The 22802-nt window shown below is 40.7% G+C and overlaps 1 protein-coding gene across 1 annotated transcript in view; it reads right to left on the reverse strand.

The window, feature by feature from the left end:
- Positions 1-251: 251 nt before the first annotated feature.
- Positions 252-22802, reverse strand: part of LOC124110355 (multidrug resistance-associated protein 1-like) — a 53775-nt gene continuing 31224 nt past the window's right edge. Inside the window, exons 10-30 of the mRNA XM_046469653.2 lie at positions 22096-22416; positions 20947-21084; positions 19834-19980; positions 18130-18214; positions 17345-17411; positions 17030-17156; positions 14439-14615; positions 14088-14255; positions 13632-13833; positions 13031-13139; positions 12310-12472; positions 10580-10814; positions 8505-8815; positions 7682-7881; positions 6626-6752; positions 5774-5875; positions 4132-4278; positions 3159-3317; positions 2774-2940; positions 1701-1895; positions 252-1477 (exon numbers count right to left, since the gene is read on the reverse strand). Coding sequence (XP_046325609.2) covers positions 1363-1477; positions 1701-1895; positions 2774-2940; positions 3159-3317; positions 4132-4278; positions 5774-5875; positions 6626-6752; positions 7682-7881; positions 8505-8815; positions 10580-10814; positions 12310-12472; positions 13031-13139; positions 13632-13833; positions 14088-14255; positions 14439-14615; positions 17030-17156; positions 17345-17411; positions 18130-18214; positions 19834-19980; positions 20947-21084; positions 22096-22416 — 3462 coding nt within the window. The 3' untranslated portion in view covers positions 252-1362. The remainder of the gene's footprint in view (positions 1478-1700; positions 1896-2773; positions 2941-3158; positions 3318-4131; positions 4279-5773; positions 5876-6625; positions 6753-7681; positions 7882-8504; positions 8816-10579; positions 10815-12309; positions 12473-13030; positions 13140-13631; positions 13834-14087; positions 14256-14438; positions 14616-17029; positions 17157-17344; positions 17412-18129; positions 18215-19833; positions 19981-20946; positions 21085-22095; positions 22417-22802) is intronic.

Genomic DNA, 22802 nt, shown 5'->3' on the forward strand with positions numbered 1-22802 from the left:
TACCAGTTGTTTGACTGAGATCTCACCTGGATGTCTACAGCCTGCTGCCATTTTAATCGGGGCAGAATTTTCTTGCTATCACTCTTGATATCAAGAGTGTTTAAGAAAGACAGAAATTACATATATTACTATAACCTACAGTAAGTTTAAAAAAAGAAATAATAATCTGGGGTACTGTCGTTGTAAATTCGCCTAGGTCATCCAAGGCCTTTACTTCTAATCCTTATGTCCATAAAACAAGAAAAAAATGGTCTGGTATATTTTTTATCGCAAACACGCTGAATATACAGATATAATTAGAATACAAAATCTGATTTTAATGAGACTGAGTGGACAATAAAAGGTCCACATATAGCACCAACAGAAAAATCTGACAAGACTGACAATGCAATATTACATCTTGCTTCTCATCATTCTCATCATGTGTTCCTGGTTGTGGTTTTTCACAGAACAATTCATCACATCCAATAGGCAGTGTACAGAGCGATCTATGACATGCTTGATAACATCTGCTGACTTCCTTCTATGCAGTGTCATGAAGGGAACTATTCCTCACCACCGGCTGACAGTTACAGCACGACCTCTTGGTAATAATGCATGTCCAAAATGTTTGTTTCAGTTAGCATTGATATAGGCACTTCAGGACACTACTATGCATCACCTTGAAACATCACATAACATTCAGTATCCTTGAAGATATTTTACCCTTGGAAGTCCTTGGTATTTTGTCAATACAAATGGATTTCTTGCTGACTCACATATAAAATGAAAGTTTTAAATAACTAGAGTTCATTTACAGAAAGTTTTTAAACAAGTGTCATAACATTTGTCACCATCAGTGACAACAATAGTTTTAATTCATATGGATACTTATTCAGACCAGAAAACCAGAAAGGTTAGATCTATATCTGATGTATATCCCTGTGTTTGTTCTGCATCCTTTGTGGTGGTCTATATCTGATGTATATCCCTGTGTTTGTCCTGCATTCAATGTGGTGGTCTATATCTGACGTATATCACTGTGTTTGTCCTGCATCCTTTGTGGTGGTCTATATCTGATGTATATCCCTGTGTTTGTCCTGCATCCTTTGTGGTGGTCTATATCTGATGTATATCACTGTGTTTGTCCTGCATCCTTTGTGGTGGTCTATATCTGATGTATATCCCTGTGTTTGTCCTGCATCCTTTGTGGTGGTCTATATCTGATGTTCATCACTGTGTTTGTCCTGCATCCTTTGTGGTGGTCTATATCTGATGTTCATCACTGTGTTTGTCCTGCATCCTTTGTGGTGGTCTATATCTGATGTTCATCACTGTGTTTGTCCCGCATCCTTGGTGGTAGTAGTTCATATCTGATGTCCGTCACTGTGCAAGTCCTGCATCCTTGGCCATTTTGCAGAAGATGCTGTTTGGTTGCAGCAGGAGATTCCCTGGACTGTCGTATTCTACTACACAACCTTGTTCTAGCACCAGAATCCTGTAAACATACACAGGGTATTTTATGGTGCATTCATTTAATGACAAGAGTACCAAAACAAATGTATCAATAAATGTAATATAGTATGTACTGATCATAAAGTCAACCAAAAAATGCATTCAGCGAGAAAATTTCCAGAGATTTTAAGATGGCCATACACAGATTTTGCATTATGGCAAGACAAACACAATAAATTTAGTTTAACTAAATCCAAATAAATCACCTGTCATAGTCCATGACTGTGTTGAGTCTGTGGGCGATGGTCAGCACCGTGCAGTCCTTGAACTCTGACCTGATGGTCTGCTGGATCAGGTCATCCGTTTCCATGTCAACAGCTGCTGTAGCTTCGTCAAGAACCAGGATCTTTGTGTTCCTAAGCAGAGTCCGGGCCAGACATACCAGCTGTCTCTGTCCAACACTGGAAACATGATGGTCATAACAGTGAATATAGGGCAAGATGGTGCTTTACTTCTGGGCCAGACACACCAGCTGTCTCTGACCAACACTGGAAACATGATGGTCATAACAGTGAATATAGGGCAAGATGGTGCTTTGCTTCTGGGCCAGACACACCAGCTGTCTCTGTCCAACACTGGAAACATGATGGTCATAACAGTGAATATAGGGCAAGATGGTGCAAATCAATTGTTCATCTGAAAAAACACGGGAACATATCGTACAAATCAAAATAGACAATTGCATCCGACATCATTTTTGTCCCTGATGGGTCATTTTTTTAAATGTCCTCTAAATGTCTACCATAATGCTTTTTAAAAGTTTACTGAGGCCTTGAATGTTGAAACTTTGTTCAAACAACTTCTGAAAAAAGAATTCCTGAAGGTATCTAAACCATTTACACACATACATTCTTGGTACATATATCAGTCACAGATATATCTATCTGTTTTTGATTATTTATTCAACTGCTTGTATTATTTTGCATTCTGCATGGTGAGATTGGTGACTCTTGATCTGTACAATATACTGTGGAGTGTGTTACATATCACTGAGCATGTGCTGCCTCTGTGCTGTAGCGGAGAGAGCATCTGACCTCAAAAGATAGTTATATTTACCCTGCCTGGTTCTTGGCAGTAAAGATATAAACCAAGGTCTGATCTGCTCAGAGTCAGTATACTGTGTCTGAGTGGGGTACCCATGTTAAACTGCAGCATGGTATCTCAGTGGGCCACACATGGTGTGTCTGGGCACTGCATCAATGAGCATGGTGCATCAACAAGGCACAGAGTTTGGCATGAAGACCCAGTATAATGGTCAAAGAAATAAATATAATCTTACCTGAAGTTTTCTCCATCCTCCCCACACTCGTGGTGAATGGTGTCTGGCAGTGTCAGTACGAACTGCTTCAAGTGAGCCTGCTCTAGAACCATCCACAGCTGCGCGTCACTGTACTCACTGAAGGGGTCAAGGTTGGAGCGCAAACTCCCAGTAAATATCACAGGGTCCTGAAATTAGACCAGTGTCAGAAAGAAATTACAGGACAAGGAAAAGAAAAAATTAATTTTGTCACAAGCACTGATAATATTTTTCCTGCAGCAGCCTTAGGTGAAATCTTGTTATCATGGATTCAAGCAAATGGCAAAGGACAAAAAAAAAGGACCAAACCCTCAAGTTTGTTTCAGTTGAAATAGCCACAGTCTAAAAAATATTTATAATTTCTTACCTGGGGAAGAATTGTGAGTTTGCCTCTGAGATCATGAAGTCCAAGAGAGTTGATGCTCACTCCGTCAATCATTATCTGCCCTCCCGCTGCCTCAATCAGCCGAAACAGTGACAAGGTCAGAGATGACTTCCCCGCACCTGTCCTGCCCACAATGCCCACCTGGAATACACAAGATATTATTAAAACTTTTTCTGTGAATATTCTGAATGGTGACCAAATAAGACGAACATTGGTATTTTGACCAAGATTTTGCCTCTTTGTTTGTGTGTTTGTTTTGTTTGTTTGTTTATTGTTTAACGCCACACTCAGCAATAGTCCAGCTATAAGACGGCGGTCTGTGAATAATTTAGCCTGGACCAGACAATCCAGTGATTGACATCATGACCATCGATCAATGCAATTGTGATAGGATGACATGCATCAACCAAGTCAGCCAGCCTGACCACCCGATCCCATAAGTCGCCTTTTGCGACAAGCATAGTCGCCTTTTAGGGCAAACATGGGTTGCTGAAGACCTATTCTACCCCGGATTTTCATGGGTCAACTTTGTCCCTGAATCCCCACAGGGTTACATCTACAGAAATAAATTGCATATCAAAATTTTCAACAAAAATGTGTAAAATAATGTTACGTATATATATGGAACATTCAGATAACAACATCTCCAATAATGTCAACATGAAATGTCCTGTTTCTTGGTCTTATTAGTGCTCATAAATCTCATTTTGTAAGAATTTAATTTAGTCCTGAAAGTCAGTTTGAGTGAGTGAGTGAGTGAGTATGGTTTTACGCCGCTTTTAGCAATATTCCAGCAACATCACGGCGGGGGACACCAGAAATGAGCTTCACACATTGTACCCATGTCGGGAATCGAACCCGGATCTTCAGTGTGACGAGCGAACGCTTTAACCACTAGGCTACCCGATCGTCCCCGAAAGTCAGTTTGAAGACTGCAAGTGTAGCTGTTGCTGACCTTTTCTCCAGGGTTGACAGTGAAACTGATGTCCTTGAGGATGAGGTCCATCCCAGGTCGGTAACGTGTGCTGTAGCTGTCGAAGGTCACCCCTCCTACATGAGGCCAGTTGTGTGGAGGCCTTGTGTCTTCAATATGTGCTGGAGCCTTAGGAAAACATACCATCCTACATGCAAGACTCCATACCGGAACAACTGATTCTCATAGCAATGGCACATTCCTGTCTCTGGTAGCTATAACTATGGACTCAGCACAATGGTTGCAGGTTATACTTATGACAGAGTAAATTACGAATATGGTGCCGAAAAACCAAGAAACCATATCAGGTGATTAGAACCTACGGCCATACTTTTCTGGCAAGCCTAAGGGATGCAACTCTGCACCATTAATTGCTGCAGCTTTGATGAATTAGCCACATCTTTCCCAAAGCCAAAGAATAAACTTGACTTGAAAGATATTAAAGGGTGACCGAGGGCTAAGGTAGTAAACTTGGGAAGCCAAAAAATATTATGGAAGACATTCTTTGTAGCTATTACATCCTATGGAATCAGGGGTAAGACTCATTGACTTGGCTGATCGATGTCATCATATCACAAAGTTTAGATTAATGCGCATGATGTCAATCGATGGATTGACTGGTCTAGACTCAAGTATACATAGCTAAAATATTGCTGAGTGGGGCATTAAACAAACCAACCAAACCAAACCAATATTACATATGTGTGAATCCACATGATTTTACACATTTGTCACACGGTGTGTGTATAGTCATTATTATGTGTGTACTCTGTATGGATTTTTTTATTTGATAATTTCTAACTGTATGGATAATCGAAATCTACAGGACATGACTGTGGACATGAGCTGAGGTGGAATTGTCGAATTCAAGATTGGCGTTTTCTTTCGCGATGTGGATGCATGTGTGTGTGTGGCTTCTTGTACTAGTCCAGACTTGTGCTGGTTTTATAGTGCTACCCCATTGAGATACCATGCTGCAGTATAACATGAATACTCAACACAGAATACTAACTCTGAGCTGACCAGTCCTTTTTTAGCTCCTTAATGCTGAGTACCAGGTAGGGTAGACCGCCTCCGTGGTCTAGTGGTAGAGCGTTCGCCCGGAGAGCGGAAGGTCTGGGGTTCAATCCCCGGCTGCGTCATACCAAAAGACGTTAAAAGATGGTACTTGTTGTAACCCTGTCTGGCGCTCGGCATTAAGGGGTTAAAACAAGGACTGGTCGGCTCGGAGTCAGTATACTGTGTCTGAGTGGGGTATTCATGTTAAACTGCGGCATGGTATCTCAGTGAGCTAGCACTATAAATTGGCATCAGTCTGGACTAGTACAAGCAGCCACACAAACACATACACGTACATGCACGTCGCTATATATAAGTGCAATAATCTTGGACGCGACGTTAAACCCAATTTCACCTCACCTTCACCTCACCAGGTAGGGTAACTAGTACTATCTTTTAATGACTTCCACATCAACCTTCCACTCTCGGAGCAGACGCTCTACCAATGTGATTTCGGAAGTGGCCCTGATAGACATGATGTCACATGACAGCGGTAATGACAATATGGCTACGTGTTAGCTTGAACACACGTTCTAATGTTCAAATCGGATGTGAAGTATTTTACCTCCTCCTTGAGCTGGGTGTACTCCTGTATCCTCTCCACTGACACGATCATCGTCTCCACCTCCGACGTCAGCCGTGTCAGGAACGTCATGACGCCTAGAATCTAAAAGACAGAAAGTTGAAAACACAGATGATGTGGTTTACCACAAACAAGAAGCAATTAATAAGGGGTCTCAACTTATATACACATCATTGAGTTTTTACAAAATAATTAAATAAAGTTCTTATCGCCCCTGATGTTCTTAACACCACTAGATCTATTTGGTCTTGACAAAGCTACACAATACAGTGAAAGTTTCACTAAAAGTCTCAGCAATAAGAAAATTTTCGCTATGACAAGATCCAATACAATATGCCCTAAATATTATTAAGGGTCATAGCAGGGCTAAAAACAAAATCAGATAAACAAAGAGTGATTGAGTGAGTATTGTTTTACGCCGCTTTTAGCAATATTCCAGCAATGTCATGGCTTCGCCAGAAATGGGCTTCACACATTGTACCCATATCGGGAATCAAACCCGGGTCTTCAGCGTGACGAGCGAACGCTTTAACCACTAGGCTACCCGACCAACCCAGATAAACAAAGACATACACCATACACAACATTAAGTGATATAGTAATGAAGGGGGAACAACGGTCAAAATGAACACGATAGCCTGGCATGACTTCCTGCAGATGTCTGGACAGATACAGTTCACCATTGCAAAGATCTAGCATGGTATGTCTGAATATGAAAGGCAAGCCAGTCATTGAAGTAGGTAAAGATGTACGTGTAGCCATTAGGTACTGATTAGGGTACATGGATTAAGCAGATGTCCAGTTGAGTTGTGACTGTATGTTACTGTAACTGACCTCTGTGGCGTATGACAGTGAGAGTCCAACAACTCCTCCGGTCACTGTGTCCCGAGTGACCACTGATAGAACTGACGCCAACAGGACGATGATTGCCCCCAAGAATTCCATACGGACACTGACCCACCTGGACAGGAGATTTGAGGATGTTGATAATTGTCAAGCACAATATGGCTCAAAATGTAGTCTACCATACAGAATTGTTCTTCAGCAACCAATCACTGAATTGTCTAGATCAGACTCGATTATGTATGTAGCACCCTCATTAGTTGGAATATACCAACCAACCAACCAACCAACCAGCTAGCCAGCCAACCAACCAACCAACCAACCAACCAACCAACCAACCAACCAAACATGTGTTTCAAGTGTCTCCTTACATGATGTTGCAGAAATATTATTGATTTTTATATTGCTGAATTAATAATACTGAAAAGAGAATATAGTTATTCATTTATTTAAACTTTTCACAACTTTTTTCCCTGGTTACCGTGTGACAAAAACACCTTGCTTCTGGTAATTTGATGCTTTGATGTTTTCCAGGATATGCACCTGTGCACTCACATCAATTCCATTCGAGACAGCAAAACAGTGGCATGAAAAATGAAAATTGTTGACTGTGGACTGGGCAAATCAGTCGGTGAAAACATTGGCCACAATCAACATTATCCAGGCACAAAGAGAAAAGATTACTAATAATTGGAGTCAGTCGTAATTACATAATTCTATGTACACGATTGAAGTAATATAAAGAGTTAGTACAAGACCACAAAGGGATACAATAGAACTTGTCCTAGTTCAAACTGTTCATTCTATACTGAAAAACTTTGAAAACACATATATTCGTAGTTTGTAATATTTCATAAAATGGACACAAAAATCCAATTAAGTTGTTCTGTGCATTTAGGCATGAGTTAATCAAACACAAAAATCATCCTGCTTTGTCATGCGAGTAAATATTTATGGTTAAAATTGTTTCCTTGTCCTTTGAGTTAAAATTGATGCGGTTTCATTGTTTCATCCCAGTTCTGATGAGCACGCCTGAGTCTGACGTACCTGCTCGCTGCGATGCTGCTGTAGAGGTATCTGTTGTTGGTGTCAACCTTGGACTCAGATTCCAGGATAAACCGGTCCTGGGCCTTGTATGCCCGGATGACGCTCGCTCCTGACAGTGTCTCGCTGAACTGACTGTAGATGGGGGATCGTGTCTTGGACTCCAACCGCTTTAACTGTCTGGATGTGGTGACGTAAAATCTCTGGAAGAACGTTTCAGTACATCATTAAAACAATCTGTTTTGGTATACTTAAATTTGGAGTAATATCTATCTAAATGATCTGAAATGTACAAGTATCATGGAAGTCTGAAACAAGGTGAGGTGAAAAGAGTTTAAAGTTGTGTCCCAAGATTCTTGCACTTATACAGCAACGTGTATTCATGTGTGTGTATATGTGGCTGTTTGTACTAGTCCGGACTGATGCCGATTTTATAGTGCTCGCCCACTGAGATACCATGCCACAGTATAATATTAATACCCTACTCAGACACATTATACTGACTCCGGCAGGACTATTCCTTGTTTTAGCCCCTTATTGATGAGAGCATAAAAGTACCATCTTTAACGTCTTTTGGTATGACGAGGCGGGGGATCGAATCCCAGACCTTTCGCTATCCAGGCTACAGAGGTGGTCAGTTGGAAACAAGCACAAAAAACTGTGGCCCTATAACACAAGAGAAGTTACAATCAACTTTTTCTGTTTTAAATCTACCATGTTGTTAAGGGAAGCATGATTACTGGCGACTTATTCTTCTCAGGGTTTCACAAGCAAGATTATGTGGCCCTATTCTGCCCCAGATATCCCACAAGGGGAGACAACCCACCTGGACAAACATGAACAGGATGAAGAGAGGAGCAAGCGGAGCCATGAAGATGGGCGTGGTGTAGCTGATGATGATCACCGTTGCAGCAAAGCGGGCCGCTAAGTCTGTCCAGATCTCCATGGTGATGGGCAGCTGGTTGTCCAAGACGTCGCAGTCCTGAGAGAACCTGTTCACGATGCGGCCAATCGGGGTGGTGTCAAAGAAGGACATGGGAACTCGGAGGACATTGGTGAGCATCTTGTGATGGAGGATGCGGGATGCATGCACGGATCGGATGTGGATAAGGAAAGCGAAGCCAAGGACAAATAGAGCTGTGAATAGACAGAGGTTTGTGATCTGTTATACTTCCCCCAACACAATTCTTTTGATTACTATTTGAGTTGTTGGCAGCATGTGACATATTATTTCAGCAACAGAAACCAAATCTTTTTCATAGTCATTCATCTCCCAATAACTTGAAGATACATTACCCTATTCGACATAATAAGCGCCCAGGGCGCTCTCAAAATTAGGAAAAGGGGGCTCTTATTGGAATATAATTTTGGTGAGAAAAAAACAACAGACTTGAAACAATTGTAAATTTCATGGTTTATGCTGACAGCCTGAAATGACATAAGAGAAGATACATTATAGATATATATTCCAGAACTTAATTGCCCATTATTGTGGGTGCGTAGTATACATGAATAAATAAGTCTTGTGTACATTGATCAATCGGAAGGGATGATAATTGCGATTGTTCACAAGCCACTATATTAGCAAATATCGCTGTGGGTGCTTATTAGAGCGAGGCGCTTATTACGTTGAATACGGTACTCATCTCATAAAAGTGTTTGTCATACATTAATTATTACTGTCCCTCAATCTTGAAATTCTCTCTATATAATTGGTGCAAAATTTCTGGTGTTCACATCAAATTCAGATTATAACAATTTTTCCCCTTTCTAAACAGTACCATATTCTGGGCATCTTGTGCATAGGAAAATATAAGTAAAAAGTTTCGTGAGAATGGTAACATTTTTGCCCTCACTCAAATGCATGAAAATACTGATGTAATTACCTGTATATACAATGTACATTGTCTGACAAATAAATATCATTTTTGATATACAGGAACAGTTTACATAAAGTCCTTAAATAAATAAGTTCACATTTATCATTTCCATAAAAGAGAAACATGTTAAATCCTTAATATTAAAAAAAATGTTATTTGAAATAACACCGTTTTGTCAGAAGTGTGTGCATGACAAAGTTGATCTGGTTTTAGGCCGTAAAGATGATGATGCGAATCAGCATTTGTTATCACACACTTTAAATGTTTATCCCCCTACTCAGGGCAACGATGACTGCCCAACAAAGCCGTGAAACAGACTCATCTAAATTGATTGCAACAAGCTAAAGTATATCATTGAGGTAATGCAAAGCATTAGACCCCTCAATAACCTTTGCTCTCCATCAATGTCGAGGGTGGGTGTGTTTAAACAAGTTAGCAAAAAAAATCAAGCAAACTGTTCAATTAATTTGTTTTATAAATATTGAAATATTACACTACGTATCCAAACGCACATTGGTTATAAAAACAAATACAAATCTAATCTTGTTCCTTAAGTCCTCTCCTCCACAGAAGCCGAAAGACTATATTTTTCATTTTTCCTACTCCAAAGATGCGATATACGCCCATGTCATAGTCGTTGTCCTGCCTCCTCTCTGATTAAGTATTTCTTGTATTCATCAAAATATCAGTTGATACCAACCTTGTAATACTCCAAAGAGGCAATATGTTCCGATGTCATAGTCGTTCTACTGCCTCCTCTCTGATTAAGTATTTCTTGTATTCATCAAACTATCAGTTGATACCAACCCTGTAATACTCCAAAGAGGCAATATATTCCCATGTAGTAGTCGTTGTACTGCCTCCTCTCTGATTAAATATGTCTTGTATTCATCAAACTATCAGTTGATACCAACCCTGTAATACTCCGAAGAGGCCATAGATTCCCATGTAGTAGTCGTTGTACTGCCTCCTCTCTGATTAAATATGTCTTGTATTCATCAAACTATCAGTTGATACCAACCCTGTAATACTCCGAATAGGCCATATATTCCCATGTAGTAGTCGTTGTACTGCCTCCTCTCTGTGCTGTTGGACAGAAGGCTGGTGTTGCCAAGGTTGACGTCGTCGGTCCACTGACTAAGCAAGATTTGGCCACACACCTGGAAGACCTCGTACAACACATACATGGACACGCCCAAAACCAGGTTCCCAATACCTAGTGCTTTCAGGTAGTTCAGGTACACCTTCCATTTCACCTGAGATCATACACAAGAAGGCATCATTATCCTAGCAAGGCTATACTTGCTATACACAAACATTTACATTGTCAGCACTATGGCATAGGTGCACACTCCATTGTAATTGCATCATATTGACATTAATGCATTCCTACTCCCCAGCAAAGCGTTCTTTACAAAAATATAATTTTTGAAGTTTTTGTGATTATTCTTGAATCTCAATTTACTGTAAAAGAGAAAAAATAATATTCTGGTATTATAAATAGAAGTTACAAAATAATTAAAACTGATTATAAAATTTAAACTGATTAAAAAGATAAGGTCAAAGAGAGATTTGAACTTAATTCCATGTCAATCATACTTAAACATAAAGATGTGCTACAGTGTTGACCAGAGTTATTCCCCTTAGCTATATCCCATTTCTCCTCCACCAGAGGAGCTGCTAGATCAAGCTAAAGATGGTCGTCTGCCAGAAGAAGGCAGAGTAGCTGAGAGATTTTGAGGACACTGATCAACAGTGCATCATATCACTAAATCTTTGGAAGAAAAGGGTAGGCTAAAGTTTCTAGGTTGAGGCTGTCAATGTTACTGAAAAGCTTTTACATTATGTGGTCTCTGTGGCTTTCACTCTCAGTCAATTAGATATACACATTTATTTATTTGTGCTGTATTGTATCTATTGTAATAGTATTTAAATATCACACACATCTTAACTCCATCCAGGAGCAGTGTTCAAACTTAATGGGGTCCTTTGGGATTTCTGCTGTATTGTTTTAGTGTTTGCAGTGTCCTGCAATCTTGAATTGTTAACTGTGTCTCGTGTGGGGTACTATAACCTATCTGTTGAAGCAACTGTGGGATGCTGGCTCAGTTGAAACAACTGTGGGTTTTTACAGCAAACTGTTGAAGCAACTGTAGGGACCTATTGCTATAACTATTAAAGCAACTGTGGGGTACTATAGCTAACTGTTGAAGCAACTGTGGGGTACTATAGCTAACTGTTGAAGCAACTGTGGGGTACTATAGCTAACTATTAAAGCAACTGTGGGGTACAACAGCTTACTATTAAAGCAACTGTGGGGTACTATTGCTATAACTGTTGACACAACTGTGGGTTACTAAATCTAACTGTTGAAGCAACTGTGGGGTACTATAGCTAACTGTTGAAGCAACTGTGGGTTTTTATAGCAAACTGTTGAAGCAACTGTGGGGAACTATTGCTAATTGTTGGCGCAACTGTGGGGTACTATAGCTAACTGTTGAAGCAACTGTGGGGTACTATAGCTAACTGTTGAAGCAACTGTGGGGTACTATAGCAATCTGTTGAAGCAACTGTGGGGTACAATAGCTAACTGTTGAAGCAACTGTGGGTTACAATAGCTAACTGTTGAAGCAACTGTGGGTTACAATAGCTAACTGTTGAAGCAACTGTGGGGTACTATAGCTAACTGTTGAAGCAACTGTGGGGTTTCTATCTCTATTGCAGCATCTGTATGGCATGTACATTACCAACCTTCCCAACTTCCACCTCCTCCTCCTGAATGAGACGATCTATTTGGGGAGTCTTGGTTGGAACAGCATTAACTTTATCCTTAAGCTTCTTTCTTTGTCTCGGCGCCACCTGGTGAGCAGGATCGATTGACTGACTCTCACTTCCACTGAGCATCGATGACTGTCTGGCATCAACAATTTCATGAGTGTTAGATGTGTGCAGGAACAATGACAACTCATTGCACAGGTGGGGGTGGATATTTAAGCTTTGCTCAGACACCAGGGAACTGTAGTCTAAGCAGGCTCTTTTGAGAAATTGTTCATCTCTGTTACGAAAAGTAGATGATCTGTTTAAAACAGAGATTCTGCTAAACTCAAATTCACAGTGAGGAAAGGGAGATCAATCCTTTCAAGGATATCAGTGGAGCTTCCGGGATACCATACCTGTTCTGGGCAGGAAATATGTCACTGACCTGGTGACCTATATCACTGACCTGTTGACCTATGTCACTGACCTGGTGACCTATGTCACTGACCTGTGACCTATATCACTGACCTGGTTACCTATGTCACTGACCTGGTGACCTATGTCACTGACCTGGTGACCTATATCAATTACCCGGTGACCAATGTCGCTGACCCGGTGACCTATGTCACTGACCTGGTGACCTATGTCACTGACCTGTGACCAGGTGACCTATGTCACTGACCTGGTGACCTATGTCACTGACCTGGTGACCTACCTTCTGATTCTGCTCATAATGTGACCCCTCATCATCTCGTCTCCAGATGTCTCCGTCTCTGACTGCACAGATACAAGTCGCTCCAACATGCCCTTCCTGATTGCCTGGGCTGAAATTTAGATTCCATTTGTCTTATTCTGCTGCAAATCATACAAACAGTATTGTTAAAACGATGAATTTCAATCGTTACAAAGACTTCTTGTCCAACATTTTGCCAGACTCACATCATTGGGTTTTCATTTGTTCTCAGCACAAAGCAGTAGTCTAAGGCTAGTGGATGAGAATGACTTTCCAAGGCTATACTAATAATAGATATCTATCACTTTTTGTAAACCAACAGGCATGGGTATAGTACTGCAAACCAAGAGTCATAACAAGTTGAATCTGGGATGCAAACACACAGGCATGCAATTTCCACGGTGCACTCTGCACCCTACACACTTCATACGTTTCCTGTGCAAAGGAAACCTAGTTGTCCTGAAGATTGTCTCCGTAGATTACGTCTCTAGTGTCTGGAGCAGAATACTAACTCTCACCTTTCTATCTTGTACATCATTGGGCAAGGGCAAATTGATTTCTGGTAACAAATCTGAACACTTGCCATCCTCCTCCTCCTCCTCATCCACATCACTATCTTCATTATTATGCTGAGTGAGATAGGTGGTCAGGAACTGGGCAAAGGCACCATTATGAGTCATGAGTTCCTCGTACGTTCCAATCTCAGAGATCTGGCCATTGCTCAGAACAAGGATTGTGTCCACTTGTGGCAGCCAGTGTACTCCATGGGTGACCAGGATACGGGTCTGCAAGATGAATAACACCCAAGTTCTTGTGTACAGGGCATTTGAAGTATGACAAGAACCTACCGTAAACATTTCAGTTGTTCAGTTTGAATGTGCACTCCCCTTGGAGCTAAGAAGGCTGATCTAATAATTGAAATGTGCAAAATTTTGATGTTGCTGCTTTAGTGCTGTGTTTAGTGTGCCTAACAGTATAATATATATGATGTACCAAAATGTCATGAGAAAGGAGACAGGTCCTTCTTGTGCAGTAGTACCTTTGATTTTAACAATCCGTCACGTCCTACAAGGTTCTGAAAGATGTGTTTGCCAACATGGCTGTCCACGGCACTGAGAGGGTCATCCAGGAGGTAGATGTCAGCATCGTTGTAGACGGCTCTGGCCAGAGACACTCTCTGCTTCTGTCCCCCACTCAAGTTGATGCCCTGATGACAAAATAGAACAAATAGAATGTCATCTTTTATGGATATATGAAAGGTTTTGTGAAGAACAAGAATTAAACAATAATCCAGAAGTGTCAGGAACAGAGCTGGTTCCTATACCCAATCACAACTTTGTTGTGGCAGGAACTACAATTGATGAAACCCTTTGTAGTGGAATATATTCACCTTTTCTCCTATTTCTGTTTGGTCTCCTCCTGATAATATTTCCAGGTCTTTGTTTAAAGCACATGCACTGACAACTTTGTCATACAGTTTTCTGTCCATGTCCTTCCCAAAGAGGATGTTGTTCTGGAGGGTGTCGTTCTGGATCCAGGCTTGTTGAGGAACGTAGGCAATACTTCCCTGGCAACAATTGCAGACAAACTTATTACCTCTAGTGTTGTTTTAAATATTTGATGAGTGTAAATCAGGGATATTAAGGGTGAGGGGCATTGGGGTAGCCTAGTGGTAAAAGTGTTTGCTCATCATGCAGAACACCTGGTGTAAAACCTTACTCACTCATTCAGTCTGACTGTTAAGATTAAATGTAGTTTCTAAATATACTTACATTTAATAATGCTGCATGGTGGAATAAATGCTTTTTTATTTACAGAAATTCTGCAGCTTTCATTACAATATGAGAACATATGAGAACAGGTTCATACATGGTCTACAGTATTTTCACCTTTCCTTAGAAGAGACACCAGTTATGTGGGTACGAATGCCAAGCATGTAAATTCAAATCAAATATTCACTTGGCACAATATATCACAGTTTGTGAATTACATTTTGTGGTCATCTGGATTTTTGCACTCCTGAAACCATTTTCTTTAGTGAAAACAAGTCTTTAATTTTGGTCAACAAAATGTGCTCTGGCTCCTTCAATATAAATGACTTTAGTATTGATATCTTCATATTTTAACATTTCTTAAATTCCATACTATACCTGCATGAATGGAGATGAATAAGTGAATTAAGATGTATCATATTTGAAGATATTTTCAAACAGTCCACACATCATACTGAGTTGGGTATGACGAGCATGGTTTTTCCTTCCTCTTAAATGATGTTCCTAAAATGGTTCCCAGTAAAGCTTAATGAACTTTCAACATGGCATGGGCATAGAAGCTTGGGTGGTTCCATGGTAATGTGAGTGAAACACTATTACCGTATTTGACGTAATAAGCGCCCAGGTGGCTCTCAAAATTAGAAATAGGGGGCTTTCATTAGAATATTATTTTGGTGAAAAAAAAACAGAGTTGGAAGATCTTAAATTTTGTGCTTTATGCTGACAGCCTGGAATGTTTACATACGACAGATATATTTTTCCAAAATTTAACTGCTCATAATTAAGGGTGCATATAACACACGAGGAGTGCGTATTATACACGTATATATAAGTCCTGTGTACATTGATCAATCGGAAGGGGTGCTGATTGGGATTGTTCACTAGCTAATATATTTGCAAATATTGCCGTGGGCGCTTATTAGAGCGGGACGCTTATTACGTAGAATACGGTAAATGCAGTGTTACACCCAACGTCATTGATGGATGAATACCTCTCTATCGCCTCCAGTATTGACAGCAGGAACACGGCCCCACTCCATCTGCTCCACCCTCTCCAGCACCAGCACCAGCCCCACTCAAAACATGCCCAATACATCTGTCCTGTCCCATAGGTGCCCAATTGGAAATCCCTACCTGCCCAACACTCAGCCACTCCAACCTCATCAAAAATCTCCGTCAGCATCAGTGACACCAGACATGACAAACCCGTCCTGTATGCTCTACCCCTGCACCACTCCCAACAAAAACACCTACCACACCAACATCTGCCTGACCCAACTAAACAGATCCCTCCACCTTCTCCATCTCCCCCAGCATGGCCGACAACAGGGAAAACTTCCCACCCCACCTACCACACCAACATCTGCCAGACCCAACTAAACAGATCCCTCCACCTTCTCCATCTCCCCCAGCATGGCCGACAACAGGGAAAACTTCCCACCCCACCTACCACACCAACATCTGCCAGACCCAACTAAACAGATCCCTCCACCTTCTCCATCTCCCCCACCTACCACACCAACATCTGCCAGACCCAACTATACAGATCCCTCCACCTTCTCCATCTCCCCCAGCATGGCCGACAACAGGGACAACTTCCCACCCCACCTACCACACCAACATCTGCCTGACCCATCTTCTCGAGGCAAGAGAGTTTACTGACTATAAAATTCCAGTTTCCACCCTTACTGAACTAGGCTGGTATTATAGAGTTACAATTAGGCTGGACCAACAAGTCTATGCATAGTCCAATCAAAATCTCACACCGATATCGAAATCCAGTCTGTAAACTGTCATGCAGATTTTGTTCAATTGTAGGATTTGCAAAGCATTTGCACCGCCAACTCGTTGTCAGCAGATATTTTCCAAATCTTTTCATGTTTTTAATCAAGGTGCTCACATGATTTGATGCATTTCACTATGTGAGACCCGTTTTATCACAATATAGATTATCGATCAGATTGTTTTGACTGGGCGCCACCATTTTGTGTGAAGCAAAAGCAAGTTATACGAAAGGTGGAATCTGATTGGTCCATAGGAGAGGCTTAGAGGGGACATAACTTGTAACAGCCACTGGTGGTGCTACGATCGAGCCCAGTAATTCCAGCCTAGTTCAGCAAGTGTTGAAACTGGACTTTTAAAGCCAGTTAACTCTCTTGCCTCGGGAAGATGGCCTCACCCAGCTAACCAGCCTTCTGGCATAACATACCTTCATGTTGACAAATCCCTGCACCTTCTCCATCTCCCCCAGCATGGCCGACATCAGGGACGACTTCCCCGACCCCACCTGACCAACCACTGCCACCAAGTTGCCTTCAGGGATGTTGACATTGATTCTTTGGAAATGAGACAAATACAATAAAGTCTTTTGTTTTTCAGTTCAAATTAGACTACAAACATTCTTTGTCTTTAGCTACAATACATGTCTGTGTATCTACACTATAGATTGCATGACGTAAATGTATAACAGTTACAAGTCTACATCCATCTGGATGTAACAAGAAACACATGTATGATGTTTTACTTTTGCAGCCATGGGTCAAGCTCAGGTTCCCAGGTAAAAGATGCATTCTCCATGGTAACAGCATGATCTGTAAAAGATTGAAAAAATGTACTTACAAGAAAAATAATTACTTTTAATTTGCATCCTTATTCTGTAAGCAGTCTTCAGAGACACCTAGCTAGGATCAAGTACAAAAGTTCAGCATTGATACGTGTGGAGTTAGCTTGCTAAAGGGCAAAGGTCACATTTACAACAGATGCTAAAATCTGATCAGATGTCTGCGATTCTACATGTGAAGTAGGCCTTGTACTTCAGGGCAAAGGAAAAGAAGAAAGGTTTGTAACAGACAGAGAGACACAATACATGCCATATAACATTGTGCCCTCTAGTTTCAAAACTCTAGCCTTTTCATTTTCTTCATTGCACAATTCAGCTAACCTTACATTTACATTGTGGTTTTATTGTCATCCGATATAACTGTATGCTTAAATGTGAAAATGACAGTTCAAAAGAACAAAAGTACATCTAGGGTAATCATGTGTCTGAGACATACTTTGTTTAGATACAAAAAATATTATATATTTTATAAGTATACTCATACAATTATGTATTTTTTCACCTCTGAGAATGAACATATACACTTGCAAACCTTACAGTTGGTAAGACATTGTGTACAGATAACCTCACTATTAGGAAAGATTGTAGGTATACAGGAAAAACTGATAACATAACTCTATGCCTGTGGCTGATTTGAACTTTCACTTTAGCTATTCATGCACTGGTGGCATCCATACAACTGAACTCACCAAAGTGCTGACTGTGTGAAATACTAGATTCATCAAGGTCATCGTGACTCAGGAACTTGCTTATCCGCTCAAGGGATACTTTTGCCTGGAAACATCCAATGAGTCATGGCATTTGTTCTTTCATATACATGATGAGTTAGAAAATAGTGAATATCATACCACAGCTAGGGCGGTCGGGTAGCCTAGTGGTTCGCTCGTCACGCCGAAGTCCCGGGTTCTATTTCAGACATGGGTACAATGTGTGAAGCCCATTTCTGGTGTCCCACACCGTGATATTGCTGGAATATTGCTAAAAGCAGTGTAAAAACATACTCATTCACTCATACCGCAGCTGTCAGATCCATGGACCTTTGAACAGTATTCAGTTATATCATGGTGTGTTAGCTTGATGTGGGAGGAATTTGACATCCATACCTTTTTGGTGAATCCCACCAGCATGGTCTGATGTGTACAAACCTTGGAACATAATCAGGTGAAATTCGGATTTTAACCCACAATCATAGGTTCTGGCATGCCTGAGGAACAAGGAATTGAGGTACATCAGACAACTGGGCCATCGGGGCCCACTTATCATAAATGAATTTCACAGATTTTGTAAACAGCTGAGGACTACTCATAAATGATGGCATGTAGGCCTTTGTCTTTTTAGTTGTGACCATCCTCAAATGCATGTCTAGTTTTGTCATGACCCTTCCCAAGGATACACTACCAGCCACATGTTTCATGACCTTCCCAAGGATGCACAACCTGCCACATGTTTCATGACCTTCCCAAGGATACACAACCTGCCACATGTTTCATGACCATCTCAAGGATACACAACCTGCCACATGTTTCATGACCTTCCCAAGGATACACAACCAGCCACATGTTTCATGACCATCTCAAGGATACACAACCTGCCACATGTTTCATGACCATCCCAAGGATACACAACCTGCCACATGTTTCATGACCTTCCCAAGGATACACAACCTGCCACATGTTTCATGACCTTCCCAAGGTTACACAACCTGCCACATGTTTCATGACCTTCCTAAGGATACACAACCTGCCACATGTTTCATGACCTTCCCAAGGTTACACAACCTGCCACATGTTTCATGACCTTCCCAAGGATGCACATTCTGCACAACCTTTCAAAACCTTCCCAAGGAAGCTCAACCTGCCATATGTTTCATGACCCTGCACTGATTCAACCCATTCCCCCAACACCCTTATAAAAGTAAGTGAGTAATTTAGAGTTGACACAGCCTTGATCAGCTTCATTTACATCAATGCATCTCAGGTTAATGTGGGTGGAGAGCCAAAACACTTTGGTGAAATACAAGGGGAAAGGATTGGTGCTGACAAACCAAGGATCAGGTTGGTTGGTTGGTTGGTTTGTTGTTTAATGATGCACTCAGCATTATTCCAGCTACATGACGTCGGTCTGTAAATAATCGAGTCTGGACCAGACAATCCAGTGATTGACAACATAAGCATTGATCCACACCATTGGGAACGATGACATGCATCAACCAAGTCAGCGAGCCTGACCACCTGATCCGGTTAGTCGCCACTTACGTCAAGCAGGGGTTGCTGAAGACCTATTCTACCCCGGATCTTCACGGGCCCAAGGATAAGGTAATAAGCTGAGTCTGTTATTACAAGTGACAGGTTCCTTATAAAGTTGTATATAACCTGCACACATTATAAACTCACTCGGACAATGTCTGTAGCAACCATGGGGACCAGATTTATGGCCACTCTGAAGACGTTGAAGTAAGTTATTGCCACGAATGCGGTTTTGGCATCCAGGTAGTGAGATGGTGTGATGAACACGTATGTGACTAGCGTCGCCAAGGCAACCTACAATAGGAAAGATAAAAATATTGTACTGTGGTTAGTTCAGCAGAAATGCATCAAAACATTTGTTCACCTAGCATAATTGGGTACCTGGATGAGATGCGTACAATCATTCCAGCACAGCCCCTATTATATACATACTGATCCATGGACAATTCTAATAAAAGTGTAGCACTATCAGCATGCTTTTAGGCATGGAAGTGATCTGGTGAAATAAACATTATTAGATTCATGTATAGTAAATATTAGTATCATTCATAGTAATTATATGAAATACTTAATGACTTGTAAAGAAGTTTTGACAGTTGCAAATCTTTCATTTGTATGACTCCATGATACTGTCGACTAAAATAATCGTTATCAAGAAAGAATGATGGATTGATGTATCAGGTCTACAATAATGCCAGGTTACTGGTAGAGAGGCAATATGTTTTTGCTAACTTACTTATCAGGCAGTGACGATTGATAATGATGATGAGAGTAGGTAGCCTCATTTCTTTTTCAGTGTGTGCTACCAAATTTCATCCAGGTATTATGTTTGTTTTTCTGCTTGTAAGAGTGTTACTTTCTCTTTTTGAAGACAAAGCCATTGACATGAATTTGGTACTTTCTGAGAAATAGTTTGACAGATTTCACAAAAATTTCATACATAAGAGCACAGTATTTCTCTAATATGATCAGTAGTATCAATGGTAATACATGTACATTGTCATCTGGGCGGTTGGGTAGCCTTGTGGTTAAAGCGTTAGCACGTCACGCAGAAGACGCGGGTTCGAATCCCGACATGGGTACAATGTGTGAAGCCCATTTCTGGTGTCCCCTGCCGTGATATTGCTGGAATATTGCTAAAAGCGGCGTAAAACCATACTCACTCACTAACTCACTCACATTGTCATCTTGAAAGAATTGAAGCAGAAACTACTAATGATTGCTGTTGTGAATGAACAATCTGAAAGGAGGAGTACTCACAAAGTATGGAGATGCTGTCCAGGAAAAGGTGACAGCAGAGAAGTAAAGAGCGATTTTCCACAAGAAGTGAATCTCCATGTTACGTATTTTCTCAATCTTTCCTTTGAAAGATTCCTCCCATGCGTACAGTTTCAGAACCTGAAATAACATTAAAATGAAGGGGAACAAATTTAGAAATATATTTTACAATTAGCTTAATTGCAAAGATGAAAAATATCAAGTAAATTTGAGCCTAGGTGTTTCATAAAATGAATGCAGGTAGTCATTATGGGGTTTTTTTTCAGTGTGAAAGAATGTGTTTAACAAGTGTCCTAATGTTAATTTGGTGTCTTATAAAAACAGAAATAAACATTTGTCTTATTTAGGGCCTTGAAAACAGGTGACACATGCAAATGATCTGGTTGGGCATTATTTCAGATCAGGGTATAAATCAGTGTGAAAATACGTAACATTTAGAAATTTTCTAATAATTTTGGGGTTTATTGGGGCATAAATGTAAAACTGGTATTCACAACTAGTTTGCACACTGTGTAATTCCGAATGTCACAGAAATGAGTACTATTGAAAATATCATAAATGTGACGCACCAGGAGAAAAGGGGCCTTATGTGTGACAGGATACAATTGTGCTGTGATGTCATAAAGAAAGACGATGTCAACTTACTTCTGTAAAATATGCCATGTATTGAGGACTGTACAAAAATATCTTATTTTCCACTCTGGTTCGAAATGTTAAGAAAACATTATTTCAAAACATTTCAGCATACATTTCTACTTTCAATTACTCCAACATTATATCTAAAAACTTTTTACCAAAATACAATTTATTACATAAAAAGTTATAAGTCTGAAAATGGGAGTCCAAATGTTTGGTGTCATGTACTCCTGTCATAAATAAAATTGGAAGCTTGTGAATTGTATTTTTGTGTTCCTAAAATAATGTAGTTTAAAAATATAAGTCAAAATATGATTTTTTACCCATGAGGTCCCTTATCTCATGGTTGGGCACAAATGTTGTCATACTCTAAATAGAGTATCAGCCATTTGGCTGATATGATGTGGTGAAGCTGAAAATAATACATTTTTTTCCAACTATAATTTTATTGTTGGGAAGAGTCATATTCTATCTGACCAGTTTCCTTTCACTCACTTTGATCCCATTGAGCACCTCGCTGATCACCCGGATTCGTCTGTCCTTGCTTCCCATCATGCTCTGCTGCAGACTGTTCACTTTTCCCAGGATGAAGGCGTTAAAGGGCATCATGATAAGCAGGATGGCGAGCCCGGCAAACATGGCGTTGCCGACTGTCTGGTACAGGAAGTAGAGTGCCAGGATGATCTGGAGGGGGCTGGACCACAGGGAAAACAGGTACGTGATGAGGATGTTGATGTTGTTAGCATCCACAGACATCAAGTTGACTATCTCACCAACTGTGGAGTCCTTCTTGGCTTGGCTGTTCATTGTTAAAGACTGAAAGGGTTTGGGGAGGATGTGAAATAATGTTTGTGGGTAATATTCCAGCATTTTTCAGACAGACTGTAAATAGTTGAGTTTGGGTCAGGCAAACAAGTGGCTGACTGCATGAGAGAGTGAGTGATATTGTTTTACGTCGCTTTTAGCAATATTTCAGCAATATCACACCAGGGGACACCAGAAATGGGCTCCACACATTGTACCCATGTGGGGAATCGAACCCGGGTTTTTGGCATGACGAGCTAACACTTTAACCACAAGGCTACCACACAGCCCGTTGAATGAATGAGCATCAATCCATCCAGGGTCACACATTGTTACCCATGTGATATTCCCAGTGAAACTATCCACTGCAATGCTGTCAATGTTCACATTATAATTGT

This window comes from Haliotis rufescens, unplaced genomic scaffold (assembly GCF_023055435.1).
Source record: "Haliotis rufescens isolate VD_foot unplaced genomic scaffold, xgHalRufe1.0.p SCAF_5, whole genome shotgun sequence".
Lineage (NCBI taxonomy): Eukaryota > Metazoa > Mollusca > Gastropoda > Lepetellida > Haliotidae > Haliotis > Haliotis rufescens.